General features: G+C 47.7%; 2 protein-coding genes across 2 annotated transcripts in view; one reads left to right on the forward strand and one right to left on the reverse strand.

Annotated features, from left to right (window-relative positions):
- LOC135365885 (uncharacterized) overlaps positions 1 to 9301 on the reverse strand; it is a 33618-nt gene extending 24317 nt beyond the window's left edge. Inside the window, exons 1-2 of the mRNA XM_064598569.1 lie at positions 9139 to 9301; positions 4268 to 4397 (exon numbers count right to left, since the gene is read on the reverse strand). Of these exons, the coding sequence (XP_064454639.1) occupies positions 4268 to 4397; positions 9139 to 9148 (140 nt within the window). The 5' untranslated portion in view covers positions 9149 to 9301. The remainder of the gene's footprint in view (positions 1 to 4267; positions 4398 to 9138) is intronic.
- Positions 9302 to 18481: 9180 nt separating this feature from the next.
- LOC135366381 (uncharacterized) lies at positions 18482 to 19162 on the forward strand. Its single transcript, XM_064599062.1, has one exon. It carries the CDS (start codon positions 18482 to 18484, stop codon positions 19160 to 19162), a length of 681 nt encoding a protein of 226 aa, XP_064455132.1.
- The last annotated feature ends 320 nt before the right edge of the window (positions 19163 to 19482 follow it).

Genomic DNA, 19482 nt, shown 5'->3' on the forward strand with positions numbered 1-19482 from the left:
ACAGCGCCCAGATTTCGGGAGTTAAAGCGGAAGCATAGCAAACGACACCATTGGTCATATCGTCTGCTTTGGAACATTTTGTGACCGATCTGCAGGATATTCCGCCCAGTAAGAGAGCGTGATAAGGCATGATTAATATAGTAGACGACACCATCGGTCCTGTCGTCTGCCATGGAATATCTTGTGACTAAGCTGCAGGATGTGCGTGATGTCTTTTCGTGCCCTTCAAACCGCGAGTAATATCCTGCAGCAGAGTCAAAAGATATTCCTTCGCAGACGACAGGACCACTGGTGTCGTCTGCTATGAGCATCATGCCTTTTCGCACTCTGCTAACCGCGTGTAATATCTTGCAGTTCAGTGAGAAGATATTCTGTAGCAGACGACAGCACCAGTGGCGTCTTCTGTTATACACCCGCTCCAACTCCCAATATCTAAGCGTCGTGCCAATGGTCAACATAAGACACGGCACAAGTTCAGTTCCATAAGCATTTTTTGTTTACTTTTCGTTCCACTAGAATACTCTACGGGGATGTCCCTCGTGTGGACGGTTATAGTGCTTAAAAACACCATGGATTAATTCAGATGGCACCCGGATTAAATTGAACAGCATCTGGATTTTTTCAGATGGCGCCCAAATTAAATTGAATGGCGCTTGGATTATTTCAGATGGCACCTGGACTAATTCGAATGCCACTTGGACTAAAATGGGCGGGAAAACCTGTAGTCTGCAACGTTTGAAGCGCCAGAGATGTTATCTTGTATTTTTACTACTCGATCGAAATGTGTAGCCTTTGCTAAATTCACCCTGTACGTACTGCACCTCGCATTCGTCCCTCTTCTTGGCCACTGCAATGTGGCCAAGGCGTGGCGGTTCAGGTCGCCGTGCTTGTCTCGTGTCTCTCTTGTGGCGACGTCAGCGGTGTGGTGAACCGGAAAGCGTGGCGAGCAGCGGATCTAAGTTAGGGCGTCCTGGCTCCCTCCTCTGGCGCATCATAGTATCGACCCCCGAAGCGCTACTTCACATGATTGAGAAAAGGAGATGGCATGCACATCATCATGGCTCGCGTCATTTCTATTGTTATGCACGCTCAATGGGCTTCGTCGTCATGAACACTGGGAGCGTTAACGCTCCAGGGAACGTTCCCTCTGTCCGAGAACCGCTTAACACCTCTAGCAATCTGCTATATATGCCCGTTCCCTGCGCGCCCATTGTCTCGTACAAGGGGAAAGCGGCACCACTTCCGGCTCGTGACGTATGTTTCGATGTGCGCCGGACGCGGTTTGCGCTTTGAATTCTCCCACCCTTCGGGCCATGTTTACAGCAAGCAGACGACAGAAGAAAGCGCAAACAACAACTCCTTTATTTTTTACTTTGGCGAGTGGGGAGGTTCATCGCCACAGGCGATGCTCTACCCCATTGCTGGTGGGAATGTGGGGAATAAAATAACGAGCCCCTTCACAATAACGATGGAAGTCCGATGGTGTCCAGAAATGTCAGAAGAGCTTTAAGCGCAGAGCGTTGCTGGGCTGGATTAGGCCAGGGACCAAGCAATTTCGATAGGGAGGAGGGGCGAGAGTCCAGCTGACGAAGAGACTCGGAGAGTGTGGTTCGGGAAGGTTGGTAGTAGGAGCAACGAAGAAGAATAGGCTCCAGATCCTCAAGAACACCACAGTGGCAGCAGGTGGGAGAGTCAACTTGTCTCAAGCGGTAACGCCACTGAGCTGTTAAGGCCACATCGAGGCGCATTCGGTTGATTAATGCAGCACCTTGACGAGAGTCGTTTTGTGGCATGTGGAAAGCGAGCGTTGGATCAACTCTGCTCAACATATAGAAAGATCGAAGAAAGCTCAATATGTGGTACGGATTGCGGAACGCCCGGATCGAGGGGGTCTCACAAACTCTGTTAAGTGGAGACACCAAGTGTATACGTTCCAGTGGTTGACCCAGAACTTCGTCCTCGGGGGAGGGGGGGGGGGTGCTTGGTTCCGCAAGGGATGCTTTTATTTAGATGCTTTTGACGGAATATTGTGCAATCTCACAAAATTGTAGGGGTCTCCTCCAGACTTCAGGGTAATGTTAGGGGGTGTAGGGGGTTTGTATAAATGACTGGTACGTTCCCTGAGAACCCGGGAAAGAGAGCTCGCGTGAGTCCGCTTAACGCGCCCACTGCACTGTAAACTTTTTCACACCTTTAAAGGTGTGCGCTATGAACATTCAACCTGGTTGCGTAACATTGCATCTCCAGGATGATATTTTACAAAATTTGGAAAGCATTACTAAAGATCAAGTATCAGTGCAAATCTTGCTTTCATTGTGTCTTGGATATCGTCGGTACGAGCTAATGCATATATGCATCGCTATCAATAATCGAGCACGCGCAAGTGTCTACAATACTGTTGAACAATCTTGAGATGTTGCAAGACTGATTTTTTGGAGGACAGACAACACTCGAGTAAAGAAAGTTTGTGCGAAACCGTGCTCCATTATGATGTTACCAAAATTACACCTAAAAAGGCGTGCGCCATGCACGTTGTTACACCTTTAAAGGTGTGAAAAGATTTAGAGTGTACGCTTTCGGCAAGTCGCGTGGTAGCAAATATGGCGAACGAGCGCAAATCATTCGCGGAGGGGCGGTCCTCAGAATTAGTACATCAATGTTGGGCTTGCTAAGGACTAAAAATACTGGCACCTACTAAGCTACTAAATTAAACAACTTAATGTTAAAGGAGTACAGAGGGCCATCAAAAAAAAAAATCAGATTAAGACGTCTAATGAAAGTGTGTGTGTCATCTTACCGAATAGCGCAAAAGGCTTTGATGTGTGGAATCTGTTTCACAGAAAGAAAGCTCACACGGCTCCGCGTCTTCGCCCTTAGCTCGCTCCCCTGGGTATAATCACGAGGAGAAGGTATGATGCCACGTCACCGATGACGTTACAGGGGCAACTCGTTCTGGGTCGCTGGTCAGTGTGGATCAGCGCCGTGCCCCTTTGCCGCCGTGAGCCAGTTATCATCATGAGCTTCAGTAAATTCGGCACGCGCTTCCCATTAGTGGGGTAAATAAGCGACCTTAGCATTTTTGCGAGTTCAACTCGTAAAAATTTACATAACATGACTCAAGTTAGATGACATTCACATCAGGGGATGGCATAAACCTAGTAAAAACAAATGACGTCGACCACGTGATTCTACACTCTAAAAGCAGCACTTCACCGCATAGCGCGCTGTGCGCCAACCGTTGCCACGAATGATACGACTATCGCTTGTGATTCGAAGTGAGTAGGAGGCGTACGCCTTTTTGCGCAAATTTGGATATACAAAAATTGCCACAAAAAGGCGTACACCCCCTCTCTCTTCGAATCAGAAGCGATAACTATCATTGGTGGAAATGGTTGGCGCACAGCGTGCTATGCGGTGAAGTGCTGCTTTTAGAGTGTACACTCTTAAAAATGAACTTCACCGCATAGCACGTTCCTAGCCAACCATCACCCCGAATGACAACGTTCTCGCCCCTGATTTGTTGAAAACGGGAGGAGGAGCCTATTTTGTGCCATTATGCACGGCACAGAATAGGCTCCGCCTCCCATTTTCAACAAATCAGGGGCGAGAACGTTGTCATTGGGGATGGTGGTTGGCTAAGAGCATGCTATGTGGTGAAGTTCATTTTTAAGAGTGTAGGTGACGTATTTGTTTTATTATAATTAAACGGCACCTCTTCTGGGGCATCCTGTATATGTTAAGCCAGGGATGCCACGTATTGAAACTACACTGTTAAAACAGAGCTTCACCACATGGCACGCTCCTAGCCAACCATCATACCGAATGATATTATTCTGTGTCATGATTTGTACAAAACAGTGGGGAGGAGCCTCTCTGGGACAAGGTAATCTGTCCCAGATAGGCGCCTCCTCCCATTTTCACCAAATCAATGCACAGAATGATATCATTCGGAATGATGGTTGGCTAGAAGCGTGCTATGTGGTGAAGTTCTGTTTTAACAGTGTAGAATCAGTAGGCGAAATTTAACCGGAGAATGACGTAACCACTGTGACCTCGCACTGTGGTCTTTCCTTCATAAAGGAGTAAATACGTTGCATGGAACTGTCACTGTTCAGCATTATATCAGTCACGGGAGGAAGAAAATCTGCACAATCTAAAATCTGTCACAATATCATTTCATCGCAAGCGTCATATGTGCAGCTGAAAGACAAGTCGGCGGTGTAACATCCAATGTAACAACTGTACATGAACATGTAACAAGGCTTACCCTGCTGCACGTTTAATCCGGGTTCCTCTTAGCTCCATGTTTCGTGATTCGGTGCTCGATTCGACGCTTCGAGTGGTCAGCAGCAGAAGGTGGCCAAGTATGATGATCATCCCAGCTGTACGGTACATGGCTAACAGAAACACGAAAATAGAGCGGTATTACGCAAGCAGGGAAAAAAAAAACAGAGGGAGCCCGGGAATGAACATACGAGGGGTGTTCAAGTCAAACCGGGACTTTTCATTTTTCGCAGAAGTAAAATGAACTTACAGGCGAGAAATCAGTTTTATTTTGCAACGTAATCTCCAGCTGCACTAATGCACTTGTCCCAGCGTTTCACGAGTGCTTGGATGCCAGCAGCGTAGAAATCCTTACCGGCGCGTAGCAGCCATGGTCGGACCGCATTCTTGACCTGGTCGTCGCAGCTGAAGTGCCGGCCCCCAAGGAAGCCTTCAGTGGCCCGAAGAGTCGGAAATCGCTCGGGACGAGGTCTGGACTGTAATGGACTGGATGTGGCAGCAACTCCCAGCCAAGTTCATGTAAGGTGGGTGTCGTGAGATGCGCGTTATGCAGGCGTGCATTGTCCTGTAGGAGGAGGACTCCTTTGGTGATGAGGCCCGGCCGCTTTTACTTCAGCGCCTTAGGCACATTTATGCCTTATGCCTTATGCACGCCTTATGCGCCTTTTGAACCTGGCAGTAATATGCACTATTGATGGTGGTACCACTGGGCAGAAAATCAGCATGAACAACGCCAGCCTTGTCCCAGAAAACCGTGGCCATGACCTTACCCGCAGACGGGGTGCTTCGGAACTTCTTGGGAGCTGGCGAGCCCGGATGCTTCCACTGTTTTGATGCGCGTTTACACTCAGGATTGAAATGGTGCACCCACGTTTCATCGCATGTGAGGATCCGATCAAGGAACGGATGTCCTTCAGTGTTGAAACGGTACCTTAGCTCTTTGAAGATTTCCAGTCTTCTCTGCCGGCACAGAGAGAGGCCTCGGGACCCAACGGGAACTAACTTTCGGAAACTGGAGGTGTTCCTGAATGATAATGTTCAACGTTTACACAGAAAGGTTCGTATTTCGAGCCAGTTCGAGAGATGTTATCCGTCGGTCCTTGGGGATCAGGCGCTCCAAAAGTTGGATGTTCTCAGGACCTCTGACAATGGGCTCTGAGCCGCACCGGCCGAGATCGTCCTGCACTGATGTACGGCCGTCTCGGAACTGTTTGTACCACTCAAACGCTTCGCTGTGGCTAAGTGCATCGTCGCCATACTGAGCCTGAAGTCTTCTGTGAATTTCAGATTACTTTACGCCTTCATTCACGAGAAACTTCGTGACAATTCGCTGTTCGATGTGCGCGCTCACCTCGTTGTCGGCCATCTTGTCCAGCACGTGTCTTCTGTTTTGCACAAACTTTGGACCACCACGGGGTGAATGCGGAGGCCTGTCGCGTGTGAAAATGACGAAAAACAAGTAGCGCGTAGCCATTTGTATACTCAGGAGACAGAAAGTCCCGGTTTGACTTGAACGCCCCTCGTAAATACATTTGTTGAGTATTTATACATAAATGCAAAATACTTTGTTGAAGGAGGTATTTAAAGGTCAGCTCCGAGGGTACCTTGACTTGTTGAAACTAATGAAAGATGGAAGTGACTGAAAAGGTTAGCCAGCTGTAGGAGTCAAACTCATATCTTCTGGATTACAGGTCCATGGCTCAAACCAATTGAGCTAAGCTAACACGCCTTCTCAGCGACTTCCAAGGGTGCGTCATCTGAAGGGAAAAAACCACCCACTCTCTCTCACTCATCCTTCTTTCACTCTTACATTTGTGCTCACTCATACACACATTCATACGACGGGATCGACGCAAGCGGCAACTGTTGAACAAGACAGAACTGATGTTCTGAGGCTGGAACAACATAGAAAGGCATTGTATGTATTTGTCCTTTCTATGTTGTTCCAGCCTCAGAACATCAGTTCTCTCTTGTTGGAACTGTAACGATATTCTGGAAGCCCATATCGAACTGCATCTGAAACCACTCTTCATTTCCAGAAAATGGCCTCATTAATCGTAAATTAACCATCCCGAACCACACATGGGGCCGCCATTTTTATGACGGAATTGATTTAGGCGGTCTATATACACCGTTGACTTAAGTGATATCAGTGTTCTTCGACACGTCCCTCCCTCTCTATACGGAGCATACGGGAATGTAAACAAGCAATGGTGGCACGGAGCTTCTGCTCGATCGACATAGGCTCCGTGATTGCAGTGTTTTTCTGTTTGTCAAATGGCTTGCAAGTGACAAAACAGGTTGATACCACCAGTGCGCTTATAGGATTCGTGCAATTAAGCTGTCGCATTGCCGGCCTGGTACCGGTCCCCAGTAAACCGTAGACGTCTAGGGGATGTCCACCTGATATCCCAAATTGGATGTCTGGATATCCCATGGATCATTGCAGAGAGCCCGTTGACGTAGGGTGTACGTCCTGGCGACTATGGTTTGTCCCACTTTTTCCACGTTCCACGAACGTCCCAGAGACGCAACTTCGAGGTATATGGATATTTACAGGATGTTTTCAGATCTGCACATATTATTGCTGCAAATGTGTTCTTTCAAAAGTGTGCGATATACTATGCAGTGGGGTGACACACATTCTCATAAGATATATAACGATATTTTATTTCAAGGGACCATTACGGCAAAGTTTTTCCTTTCTTTTTTGCACCATAAGCGTATAGTAGTATGTAAATGGCAGCCCAGCGACCTTTCGGCCATAATCCAAGACGAATGCAGATCGCGCGGTAATAAATGTGCTTTCGCCTTTCACCATGTGAGACGGCCCCTCCACCGCGTACGCGGATTTCAAGGAATACCAGAGGGAGCATATACTAAAATACGAATTGTTGGAGCACGTTCATCGAGTGTAGCGTGGCGTATGACGTTTGCAACGGTGACGTCGTCTTTGCAGTTAGCTTGTGAGTCCGCAAACAACGTCAGCGTATACCTGCGAACGTTCCTGACACCCCATTCTGGCAAATATTGTGTTTTTAAGTCAAGGTACCGTCTATAATGTAATTACTTGGTATATAAAGTAGTAAACCCAAAAATTTTCCCTTTCGCTTACGTCATGCCACTGAGGGTCACGTGTCCTAAATGACTCTGAAAAACAACCCGCGCTTGCTCTTTTGTTTTCACATCTACCGGATGTCCCAGGGATATAAAAAGTAAGATGCTTTCCGAAGTCACATTGTAGACGTACAGGTAACGTCGCATAGACGTGGAGGACATATGCGACGTGTGACACCTTTGTGGGACGTACCTGGGATATTTTTGGTTTCCTGGGTCACCTATTCCCCAGTAAACCAGAGACGTCCCCTGAACATCCACGTGATACCCTGACTCGGAGGTTTGAACGTCACAGGGAGCATGGCACAAATCCCATAGACATCATCTGTACGTCAAGGGGACAAAAAAATCTTCCCCTGTTGCACATTCCACGAACAACCCACAAACGTATAGTAGACGTCCGTGGGATATTGACAGCTTTGAGACTGAGACTCTGCATGGATGTTTATTGGGAGCTTGAAGTTGCTTTTATCATCTTCAAAGCTAGCTAGCTTCAGAACCTTACTCAAAAAGTAAACTTAAGCAGTCTTATTTCCTACTAATACAAAAGTAGCAGTTGCAAGATCACTTGCATATTTTGAAACATTTTGCGGGAGTTGTGTGTGTGTGTGTGGGGGGGGGGGGGTGTTGACACCATTAACGATTAACGGACCTGTAACTATAGAGAGTGGCCACCATGTAACTATATATTTCGTTCCCTTCGTTCCCATAACATTTCGTTCCCTGTTTCCCCTCTGTGCCCGTTTCTGGTATTTCCCATAACGGACACAGAGCGCGGCGGTTTAAATAAAGCAAACAGAGAAATAGAAAAGCTCACAGTCCAAAAAGCTTCGAAAGGTACTAGCATTCCCTTTCTAAGAGAAAACAAATACTATATATTGCTTTCCGCGCGAACTTCCGCGTATTCGAGGGTACTGCTCGCCTCCGAAACAAAACGGAGGGTGAGCTGTGTAAGTATAATTCGATTATGCACAAAAAACAACAGTCAAGTGAGGTGTTGCGTGGTGTATTAACTCTGCAACAAGGTAACGCCTGTGTTTCTTACTGCTCTTGGTCTGAGACGCTCAGTACGTTCATCGAAAGTCAAATTTGGGAGTGCCACAGAATTCCGCATCTCTGCCTCTTGCGCAATAAATGGTCAAAGTAACATAGACGGTCAGTTTTGGAAGGAGCGAAATCTTGCAATGTTCCACAGGACCGCCCTTTGTTTCTTAGAAACGTTATTCAGCCCCTGTTTGGCACGTCCTTTTTTGTTCGTGATGCGATCACCTCAGAATATCCAAATCTCGATGTACCCAAGATATTCTCTTTGGGACGTAGCGAGGATATACAGATTTGGATATCCCCAACAACTAAAATATTTTGAGGAGACAGACTGGACGTCCATGTGACGTCCATGGAACATACCTACAGTTGTGACATCTGCGACATAGTTTGGATCACATCACGAATATCCATGGGACGTACATAGGATGTCTCGACGTCTTGGACGTCTGCGACACATTTTGGACGTCTCCAGGATATTCGTGGTTTACTGGGTCAGCTTCACTTTTCCGTTGAAAAAGGGCGTGTCCTATCCTTCCTCCACGCTTTTACGGCTGATGGCAAGTGCGCGTTGCAGAGGCTTACACTTATACAAATATTACAGCTGGAACTGTCTTCGAAGCTTCGTCCACAACTTTTTTCTTTACTTAAATCGCGGCCATCACTTTAGACAGCAAAACACGCACTACTTACCAAATCGCATATCGCTTCTTCACAACGGATACACCCGTGCAGTGATAAAATGCCTTTGCCTTGGTACCGAAAACTAAAATGGCGTCCCCGCAGCGATAGATCATGTGCTTGCCCTCGCAGCTCTCAACGGAATCGTTGGGGCCCCTCAGACATGAAGCGCTAATATGTCTTTTCCTGATTGTGACATTTAGAGGCGAGAAGCTTAGCGAGAACCTCAGGCCAGCTGCGCATCTTTCTTGCGAAATTTTGCTTATATTTTGCACATACTGTGACGCCCGTTCCATTCAGCTGACAAACGGTGAAATCCACAAGGATCCAACGCAAGGTACGAGCTGCGGCATGCGGCGGCTGAAATGCTTGTGACATCTGCAAACCGTGAAGGTATTGTTAGCGTGAATTAGTGGACGGCATTATGTGTTAAACTTTTTTTTTACCATTCATCAAACAGCTCAGACGGCAAGAACGTTCAGGGTAAATGACGTTAACAAAGACGCTACCATTACATGATTCTGGCAACCCTCTCTGGACACGCACTCACATGTCCTCTCCCGCACGTGTCCTCACATACTCACACGCGGTATAGATGTTGCGTGGGGTATAGTTTGGTTTACGCTCTTTCGTTTAGCTATAGGTCGTGCTGGTCTAGAGCAGGGTCGCAAGCACGCGACCCGCAAGTGGCCCGCAATTACCTATTTTGTGGCCCGAGGGCCCTTGACCACCAAACAGGAGGAACCTAGACTGTCAAAAAGAATAATAGACCTCTACCCGAGAAACGCCATCATGACGTTGGTAGACAGACGGAAACCGCAACAGATCGGAATGGGAGAGCTGAGTTCCACGAATGGGCATTTGTTTGCTGCCTCCTATTGAAAGCAAAGTAGGGACGCGTCCCTTTCAGAGACCATCGTAACTCTCCTCAAGACCGTTGCTTTCCGGCGCGACCTTGTTCGCCACTATAGCTTTGAACGTAGTTGAACTGTACCAAATTGGTGGCGCTGTCGAACACTATGACGTCATATGTCTACAAACAGGGAGGTGTCTAGTAGGAATAAAACCGGATGTTCGGGAATCGTTTTTACCTTTGCCTAGTGTAGTGCTGACCCTGTCCATGTTAGGCAGAGCATACGCATGTGAGCTAGCAGCGAAACAGCGCCGTACGGCATGGGCCTTGGTAACCGACCCACCTATTTTGGATGTCCACACGATCCCATTCGCCGCCAGCGTGTTACCCTGAGGAAGGAACGCGCCGGAGCGTGTTCTAGAGCAGCACCAGAGCAGAATGGTACTGTGATGTACCATTACCATTACTGTGATGTACCGGAGCAGGGCGAATTTGAACCGCCCCCTTCTCGACCCTCTCCCATTGCCGCCAGAAGCTCTGTAAACAAAGAAAAAGAAAACGATTATTCGCACTGCCGAGATCGTAAATTCAAATTTTTCTCATTCCCACTTTTTACTGTTCACCAAAACTGCCAGGGACTGATGTTCGGCGCCCTCTGTGGTGTGGGGGGCCAGGGCGGCTGCCCCTTTCGCACCCCCGTCGCGACGGCTCTGGCTGACGTGATGATCATATGCCAAATACTGCGTCTTTACGCTCTGCTTGCTGCACGGGTTTAGTAGAGCGTAGACATATCCCTCTTCTTGTTGGAGTACTACATCACCAAAAAAGAAACCTAGCCTTCAGAATGCGCAAGTGCCAATTCACAGAGGAGCAGTGGCATATGCATGGGCTGGGGTGCGAAAAGGGGGGACTATATTCAGTGACAATTTAAGTCCTACAATCGGGATCGCCCAGTCATCCGCAGAAGGCTCCTGCGATTGGCTACTATCCTTTGCAAGACGCCCCCGCTTCGCGATGTTGTCCAGGCTCTTTCTCTCTCTCCCTCCAGTCCCCCACTTGGCCGGGCCGCAATACATTCGCGCGCGCGGAGCGATTCTTGTGCGGGGGCGGGGTCAAGTGGTGTATGAGTGGTATGACTTATGTTGTCACTGACTATAGGGGAGCGAACACTAGCCGAAGTGCCTCAGGTGCCTGGTCAGTTTTCTTGCAAAAAGCAACGTTTTGGGCTCTTGTTTGATCCGCTACGTGTTGATCGATCTGGGGAATAAGTTATAGTAGTAGCAGTGTTACAGTAGCACATGTGCTAAGCAACAGAGGTTACAGGCGGAGACAAAAAAATTGAGACTTGGAATGTTAAACATCTTTTCCAGGTTTTATTATGTGCACAAGGGTGGCGTCCACTGTTCATGACGCACAGAGCCGTATATTAAAAGGGAGTCTGGCCATTGGGAGGAGTCACAAAAAGAGGCTCGACCTGTCAATCACAGTTTCGCTCCTCTGATTGGTTTGCTTTTTACCAAGGGGGTCGCCATGACACCATACTGCCACCCAAAATGGCGACGAAAACAAACGCAGTGAAGCGAGGATTTCGCGACAAAAAAGTTTCACAGACTAACCTGATTTTACGCTGCAAATGTACATCCTAATATAAGTTTCTCGGAAATCAGTTTCAACTTATGCTCATCCATCGGTATCTAACTGAAAATAATACGTTTTGTCGCCGGTGTTAGACCTAGTGAACACGGCGACCACAACGAAACCATAACAAAACCGGCTTTGTGCTGTACAATCTTATATTTAATTGCGGGATTTTATTGACATAATCATTCTTGCCTTTTATATTCCAATTATTCATGTAAACTTGTTTGAAAACCGTACCAACGACAGAATGTGTCCCAGCAGGTGGTTCTGCCGGCAGCGGTACAACGACGGAAGCAGACGACAATTTCTGACGTGCCTTACGCTCCCTAGGTGGCGCTCATCAAATTTGCACCAACAATCCACTACTTTTGCAGATTACGAGAGGTATCCATTGCAATCCTATCCAATCCACTTACCACCCAAAATGGCGGTGCCCATGTTGGGTAAGGGGGCAAATAGTGAGGATAGGCTGATTGATAGCGCTCCATATTTGAAGACTTCATTGGTCGGAAAGCTGAAAAAGTGTGTGGCGCTCCAGGTATAGGCATGACAGAGCAGTATATTAAAAGGGAGTCTGGCCATAAATGGGCCATGCCTATACCTGAAGCTCCACCCACTTTTTCAGCTTTCCGACCAATAAAGTCTTGAAATATGAAGCACTATCAATCAGACTATCCCCACTAAATGCCCCCTTATCCAACATGGGCAGCGCCAATTTGGGTGGCAAGTGGATTGGATGGGATTGACATGGATACCCCTCGTAATCTGCAAAAGTAGTGGATTGTTGGTGCAAATTTGATGAGCGCCACCTAGGGAGCGTAAGTTTATAAGTCCCAAACGTCGCCATACCAGCATTGGACAGCTGTTTCGGCCTTATTGGGCCTTCATCAGCAGTGCGTAGGTGGGCGACGTTTGCGCGAGTGGCGTCGGAAGGTCACGTGGAACATGATGTCCTCCCGTCAGGGTGAGAAACTCACCTCTGAAAGCCCTGTGCGAAGCCAGTAAAGTATTAAGTGAAAAAAAAATAGCATATGCTCTTTGGCTGCACGTTGAACATATGTTTATAAGTCCCAAACGTCGCCATACCAGCATTGAACAGCTGTTTCGGCCTTATTGGGCCTTCATCAGCAATGCGTAGGTGGGCGACGTTTGAGCGAGTGGCGTCGGAAGGTCACGTGGAACATGATGTCCTCCCGTCAGGGTGAGAAACTCACCTCTGAAAGCCCTGTGCGAAGCCAGTAAAGTATTAAGTGAAAAAAAAATAGCATAGGCTCTTTGGCTGCACGTTGAACATATGTTTATAAATCCCAAACGTCGCCATACCAGCATTGAAGGCCCAATAAGGCCGAAACAGCTGTCCAATGCTCGTATGGCGACGTTTGGGACTTATAAACATATGTTCAACGTCCAGCCAAAGAGCCTATGCTTTTTTTTTTTTTTTTCACATAATACTTTACTGGCTTCGCACAGGGCTTTCAGAGGTGAGTTTCTCACCCTGACGGGAGGACATCATGTTCCACGTGACCTTCCGACGCCACTCGCTCAAACGTCGCCCACCTACGCATTGCTGATGAAGGCCCAATAAGGCCGAAACAGCTGTCCAATGCTGGTATGGCGACGTTTGGGACTTATAAACATATGTTCAACGTGCAGCCAAAGAGCCTATGCTATTTTTTTTTTTTTTCACTTAATACTTTACTGGCTTCGCACAGGGCTTTCAGAGGTGAGTTTCTCACCCTGACGGGAGGACATCATGTTCCACGTGACCTTCCGACGCCACTCGCTCAAACGTCGCCCACCTACGCATTGCTGATGAAGGCCCAATAAGGCCGAAACAGCTGTCCAATGCTGGTATGGCGACGTTTGGGACTTATAAACATATGTTCAACGTGCAGCCAAAGAGCCTATGCTATTTTTTTTTTTTTTCACTTAATACTTTACTGGCTTCGCACAGGGCTTTCAGAGGTGAGTTTCTCACCCTGACGGGAGGACATCATGTTCCACGTGACCTTCCGACGCCACTCGCTCAAACGTCGCCCACCTACGCATTGCTGATGAAGGCCCAATAAGGCCGAAACAGCTGTCTAATGCTGGTATGGCGACGTTTGGGACTTATAAACGTATGTTCAACGTGCAGCCAAAGAGCCTATGCTATTTTTTTTTTCACTTAATACTTTACTGGCTTCGCACAGGGCTTTCAGAGGTGAGTTTCTCACCCTGACGGGAGGACATCATGTTCCACGTGACCTTCCGACGCCACTCGCTCAAACGTCGCCCACCTACGCATTGCTGATGAAGGCCCAATAAGGCCGAAACAGCTATCCCATGCTGGTATGGCGACGTTTGGGACTTATAAACATATGTTCAACGTGCAGCCAAAGAGCCTATGCTATTTTTTTTTCACTTAATACTTTACTGGCTTCGCACAGGGCTTTCAGAGGTGAGTTTCTCACCCTGACGGGAGGACATCATGTTCCACGTGACCTTCCGACGCCACTCGCTCAAACGTCGCCCACCTACGCATTGCTGATGAAGGCCCAATAAGGCCGAAACAGCTGTCCAATGCTGGTATGGCGACGTTTGGGACTTATAAACATATGTTCAACGTGCAGCCAAAGAGCCTATGCTATTTTTTTTTACTTAATACTTTACTGGCTTCGCACAGGGCTTTCAGGGGTGAGTTTCTCACCCTGACGGGAGGACATCATGTTCCACGTGACCTTCCGACGCCACTCGCTCAAACGTCGCCCACCTACGCATTGCTGATGAAGGCCCAATAAGGCTTATTCAGTTGTTTGCAAGGTTTAGGATTGTGTACGCCCCGGAGTTCGTCGTCTTTCGCGGTCGCCTCCAGGGGCAAGATGGCTACATCTTGCGCGCCTAGCAAGGACTGGGCTTTCAATGTAAGTGTTTCTGCGGGCACTTCTGTTGATGATATAATCGACGCAGTAGCTGAAGTTGTAGGTGTGGATAACATCTACTCTGTCCAACATTTGGGAAGCACTGCATTCCAAGTGGTAGTATCGTCGGCGCCAGCCAGTCGATTGGTAATTGAAAAGGGACACATTGAAATCGGAAACGAACAAGTAATTGTTGAACCCATCGGACCACGTGTCGCCCTGGTAACATGCAGGTACTTACCTGCGTACGTAGCTACAGAACATCTCATTCGAGCTCTGCAACCGTACGGCAAGGTGCTCGAGGTGGATTTTGTTATGTACAAGGATCGACCCACAGTACGGACAGGTGATAGACTTGTGAAGATAGAGATGATGGAGAACAATCCAGTTCCCAACTTTCTCCGCGTAAATGGGCATCGTGTCACCTTCAATTACAGAGGTATGAAGCGAGTCTGCCGCCGTTGTAAACAGGAAGGTCACTACAAGGACGCCTGTACGACTCAGTATTGCGACCGCTGCCTCGTGTTCGGGCATGCGGCAGAGAACTGTAACGCCCCATGCAGGAGGTGTGGAGGTGCACACGCATCTGCGGACTGCAAGAAGCGGATGCCGTACGCAGAGGCTGTCAGTCGTTCTCTTCCAGAGTTTCCCCCGCTAGTACCGTGTACCGAAACAGTTGACAAACGAACCAACGAACGCGACGACATCCCTCCGGCTACTTCGCCCTCGACAATGGGTGCGGACGACGCTCGTGTGGCGCCTGTGGCGGATGAGGCCAATCAAGTAATGGCACCAGCTGAACAGGATTTTATACGAGATGAAGTCTCAGAGCCACTGGACACTGAGGCTACCACCGAAAAAACGTCTTCACCAAGTGAGACATCTTCCGAAGAATCATCGTCAACGGAGGTTGTGCAGGCGGTGCACCCTCTACCACAGCGTCTAGCAGCAGCGGCCCCGACACGGAGCCCCACCAACAAGGCAGGCACAGCAATCGCCCGTCAGCAGACTGCGGCGGCAGCCAAGGACGGCCTGGATGAAGCGGATGCCGATGACCGTGCAGACACCAAGAGACAGCTCGCAACTAGCAGCGGTAGCACGACGGACGAGAACTTGGCTCCCACATCTAAGCGCAAGAAGGTGATAACTATGGTTTCCAATCCAAAACTAGATTATGAATGTTCTACGGACTCGGACATGGAGTGAAAATCTCATGATGTTAGTAACCATGAGCCTTAGTGTTATAACGTTAAATGTACGGGGCTTCCGTAGTGTTCAAAAGCAGATAGATGTTATACAGTGGGCGAGATCTGTTAATTGCGATTTGCTTTTCGTACAAGAGACCAATTTTCGTTCAGTGAGAGATGTCGCTGAGTTCAAGTCGCGCTTCGCACTTGAATGTTACTTTTCATTTGGTACAGCCAGATGTGAGGGTGTAGGAATCATTGTTTTTCGTCCTGCGTTGTTCTTAAATACTGTAGTTCGGTATGATACCAGCGGTAGAGCTGTTTGTTTCGACGCTATTATGTTTAATACAAAGATAAGGTTTATCAATGTCTACGCACCAGCGCAAGATAGCGCTTGTAACCCCTTTTTTCGTGATTTAGATGTTTTCATGCTCGATGCACATCCAGTATTCCTTATCGGGGACTTTAATTGTGTCCTAGATTCCCGGAGGGACGTTAGAGGCCCGGGCCTGGGTAGGAGCACCAGTACTGCACGAGAATTAAGGCGTATGGTTCGGCAATACGCTTTAAAAGATGCTTGGGTGCATGTCTATGGCGATGCGTTCCAATACACGTGGTCACGAAGAAACTCTTTTACTAGGCTAGACCGCGTTTACTTTCCAGTCTCTGCGCAGTGTAGGATCGCTGAATGTGAAGTTTTGCGGTTCCCATCAAATATGTCCAACACTTCGGACCACCTGCCTTTATGTGTGAAATTGGAATTTCCCGATAATGCTAACGGCGGTCCTTCCACGTGGCGGCTGGATGTAAGCTTGTTACGAGAAGACAATCTCATGCACCAAATAGAGATAAAGATTAGGGAATCGTTGAAGGAGGCGGAACAAGGACAGTGTCAATCAAAATGGGATGAATTGAAAGATTACTGGCGTAGCCTGTTTGTCGAGGCGGGAAGACAAAAGAAAATAAATGACACGAAGGTGTTAAGAGACATTTGGAAAAGAATGCAAATCGTAAAGAGGGGTGGTGCAGCGACCCTCATCATGCAGGAGTATTTAGAACTGCTCAGGGAACGTTACTACCGAGCCCTGAGACTGTCGTCCCGTACAGCTGCGGTGCTTGTGAGCAGGCATCAACCGATAGGCACTCCTGAGGTCTTAAGGTTCATTCGTAATGGAGAAATAAGTCGTAATTCTCGTCCGCGCGTTACCCAGGTTCGGATGCCAGATGGGCGGCTATCGCAATCCGCTAGGGACATAGAAGACACGTTTGTAGGCTTCTTTGAGCAGCTCTATACAAGAGAAATACTGGATAATTCTGAAGAATTTCGAGCATCGATCGGATCGTTTCTCACGAGCTTGCCCCAAGTTCCTAGGTCATGCACCGAAGAGCTCGGTAAGATAGCAACAGTGACCGAAGTATGGTCAATAGTGAAGAGCATGAAGGCATCTTCATCGCCGGGATGCGACGGGCTTCCGGTCGAATTTTACACGCGCTTTTTCTGTGTTCTGGGGCCCAAGTTAACGGACCTCATCAATCAGTTTCTTAGAACGGGGGAAGTACCCAGTTCTTTTAAACGAGGAAGAATTGTTCTATTACCGAAGGACGGTCAGGACGAGTGTGTGAGCCCCCAGGCGTGGAGGCCAATAACCTTATTGAACGCAGATTACAAAGTGCTCGCGGCTTTGCTAGTCAGCCGGTTGAAGAATATATTGCCTCACATCATATCACCTTATCAGACGTCGTCTGTCGCTGGTAGATCAATTTTTTCCTCTCTATCTCTGACACGAGACTTGATTAAATTTACTACGAGTTGTGGGCAAAGAGGATTGGTCGCCTCGTTGGATCAAAAGAAAGCCTTTGACATGGTTGAACATTGTTATCTCTCAGCGGTAATGGAAAACTTCGGATTTCCACAACATTTCGTAGACATAATCAGGAAACTATATAAAGATCTGATAAGCGACCTGGTCATCAATGGGCGAACAACAAGAACTTTTGCTGTATCCAGGGGAGTAAGACAGGGTTGTCCCTTATCGCCTGCAATCTTCACAATCTGTATCGACCCCCTCCTACGCATGATTAACGCAAACCAGCGTATAAGAGGGCTGCCGCTTCCTGGAACAAAGACTGTGGCTGCGTCAGCGTACGCAGATGATATCACAATATATGCAAGAGACGTTGATAGTTTGTTGAATGTATTTGCTGTTTTTGACCTGTACTCAAGTTGCTCTGGAGCACTGTTAAATCAAGACAAGAGCAAGGTTCTTCCTTTGGGCGAGCTCCGTGAGTCGCTCCCGTACGGGTTACAGACTGTTCAGTGCTTGTCAGTGTTGGGTGTCCTTTTTGACAACAATGGTGTCTCTCCGCAAAATTGGAGACACTTGTTGGAACAACTAAGTCGGCAAATAAGTATTGCACGTAATTTCCAGTTATCAGCGCAGGAGCGTGTGTACCTGATAAAATCTGTCCTCTGTGCAAAACTGTGGTATATTGCAAGAGTGGTTTCTCCCCCAAGGTTGTTTTGTGCACAGTTCACATCACTATGTTATTCTTTCTTTTGGGGAGACAGAACTGAGCTAGTTACGAGAGACATTTTGCGGTTATCGCGTTCACAAGGAGGCTGGGGTTTGCCATGCATTCCCACATTTTGTACGCTGTTATCATTGCGTCATGTGTTAAAAATGCTGGATGAGACTGAATGCATTGGAAGGCCACTTGTATTGTATTTCTTGGGCCCTAACCGTCGAACGCTCCTGCCGCGTGGCCTGGGAAATATGTGTCCAAGTGCTGAGGTGACACCTAAGTTTTACTCAAAGGTTGTAAATATATATAAAGTTACCCAAGAACTGTGTTCCCAAATAAATGTCAGAGAAGCACCAGTTTCACGGACTTGCGAAATCTTGTGTGCGTCGCGGGTGGATACTGTGCCTACCGTGCGAAATCTCGAGGCCACGTGGTTGGAGCTCACTTCGTGTGACCTTCCGCATTGTGTTCGGGATTTTATGTGGGAGGCTGGACATGGTGTTTTACCCACGCGCGACAGACTGTGTAGGTGGGGTATGATTAGGAATTTAGCGTGTCCCAATTGTAGTCTCCCGGAAACTAATCGCCATGCAGTTGAACAATGTGTGCAAGTGAAAACCTTTTTTACTTTAGTACGCAGAACGTTTGGGTTCCGGCCGATGGTTAGTCGACAAAGACGATGCCGTTTCCAAAGCTTGATTGTAGCGACAGCGTTGTATGTTGTATGGCGCAGCCGATGCATTGCACTGGTTCAGAAGAGACCATATAGACTAATGTATCCTATGTTGATACGCCTTCGAAAGATTTTGTACAACCACTTAGACACGAAGTTACATGAACTGGGTGAACATGAATTTCTGAAGAGGTGGGGAACTAGGTACATTGCTGTAAAGAATGGATCTAGAGTGCAGTTACGCTCAAGAGCGATTTAGTTGTGTGTAGTGATAAGGCAACACTTTTTAGAAAGTAATGTAAATTGCTGTATTTAAGGGTATGCTGTAAATAAGTGATTGGTGTTAATAAATATTCTATTATAAGGCCGAAACAGCTGTCCAATGCTGGTATGGCGACGTTTGGGACTTATAAACATATGTTCAACGTGCAGCCAAGAGCCTATGCTATTTTTTTTTCACTTAATACTTTACTGGCTTCGCACAGGGCTTTCAGAGGTGAGTTTCTCACCCTGACGGGAGGACATCATGTTCCACGTGACCTTCCGACGCCACTCGCTCAGACGTCGCCCACCTACGCA

This window comes from Ornithodoros turicata, chromosome 8 (genome assembly GCF_037126465.1).
Source record: "Ornithodoros turicata isolate Travis chromosome 8, ASM3712646v1, whole genome shotgun sequence".
Taxonomy (NCBI): Eukaryota; Metazoa; Arthropoda; class Arachnida; order Ixodida; family Argasidae; genus Ornithodoros; species Ornithodoros turicata.

Bases quoted from the DNA above. Each gene is read 5' to 3' on its own strand.
- LOC135366381 (XM_064599062.1), top strand. From the start codon at position 18,482: ATGTGTCCAAGTGCTGAGGTGACACCTAAGTTTTACTCAAAGGTTGTA.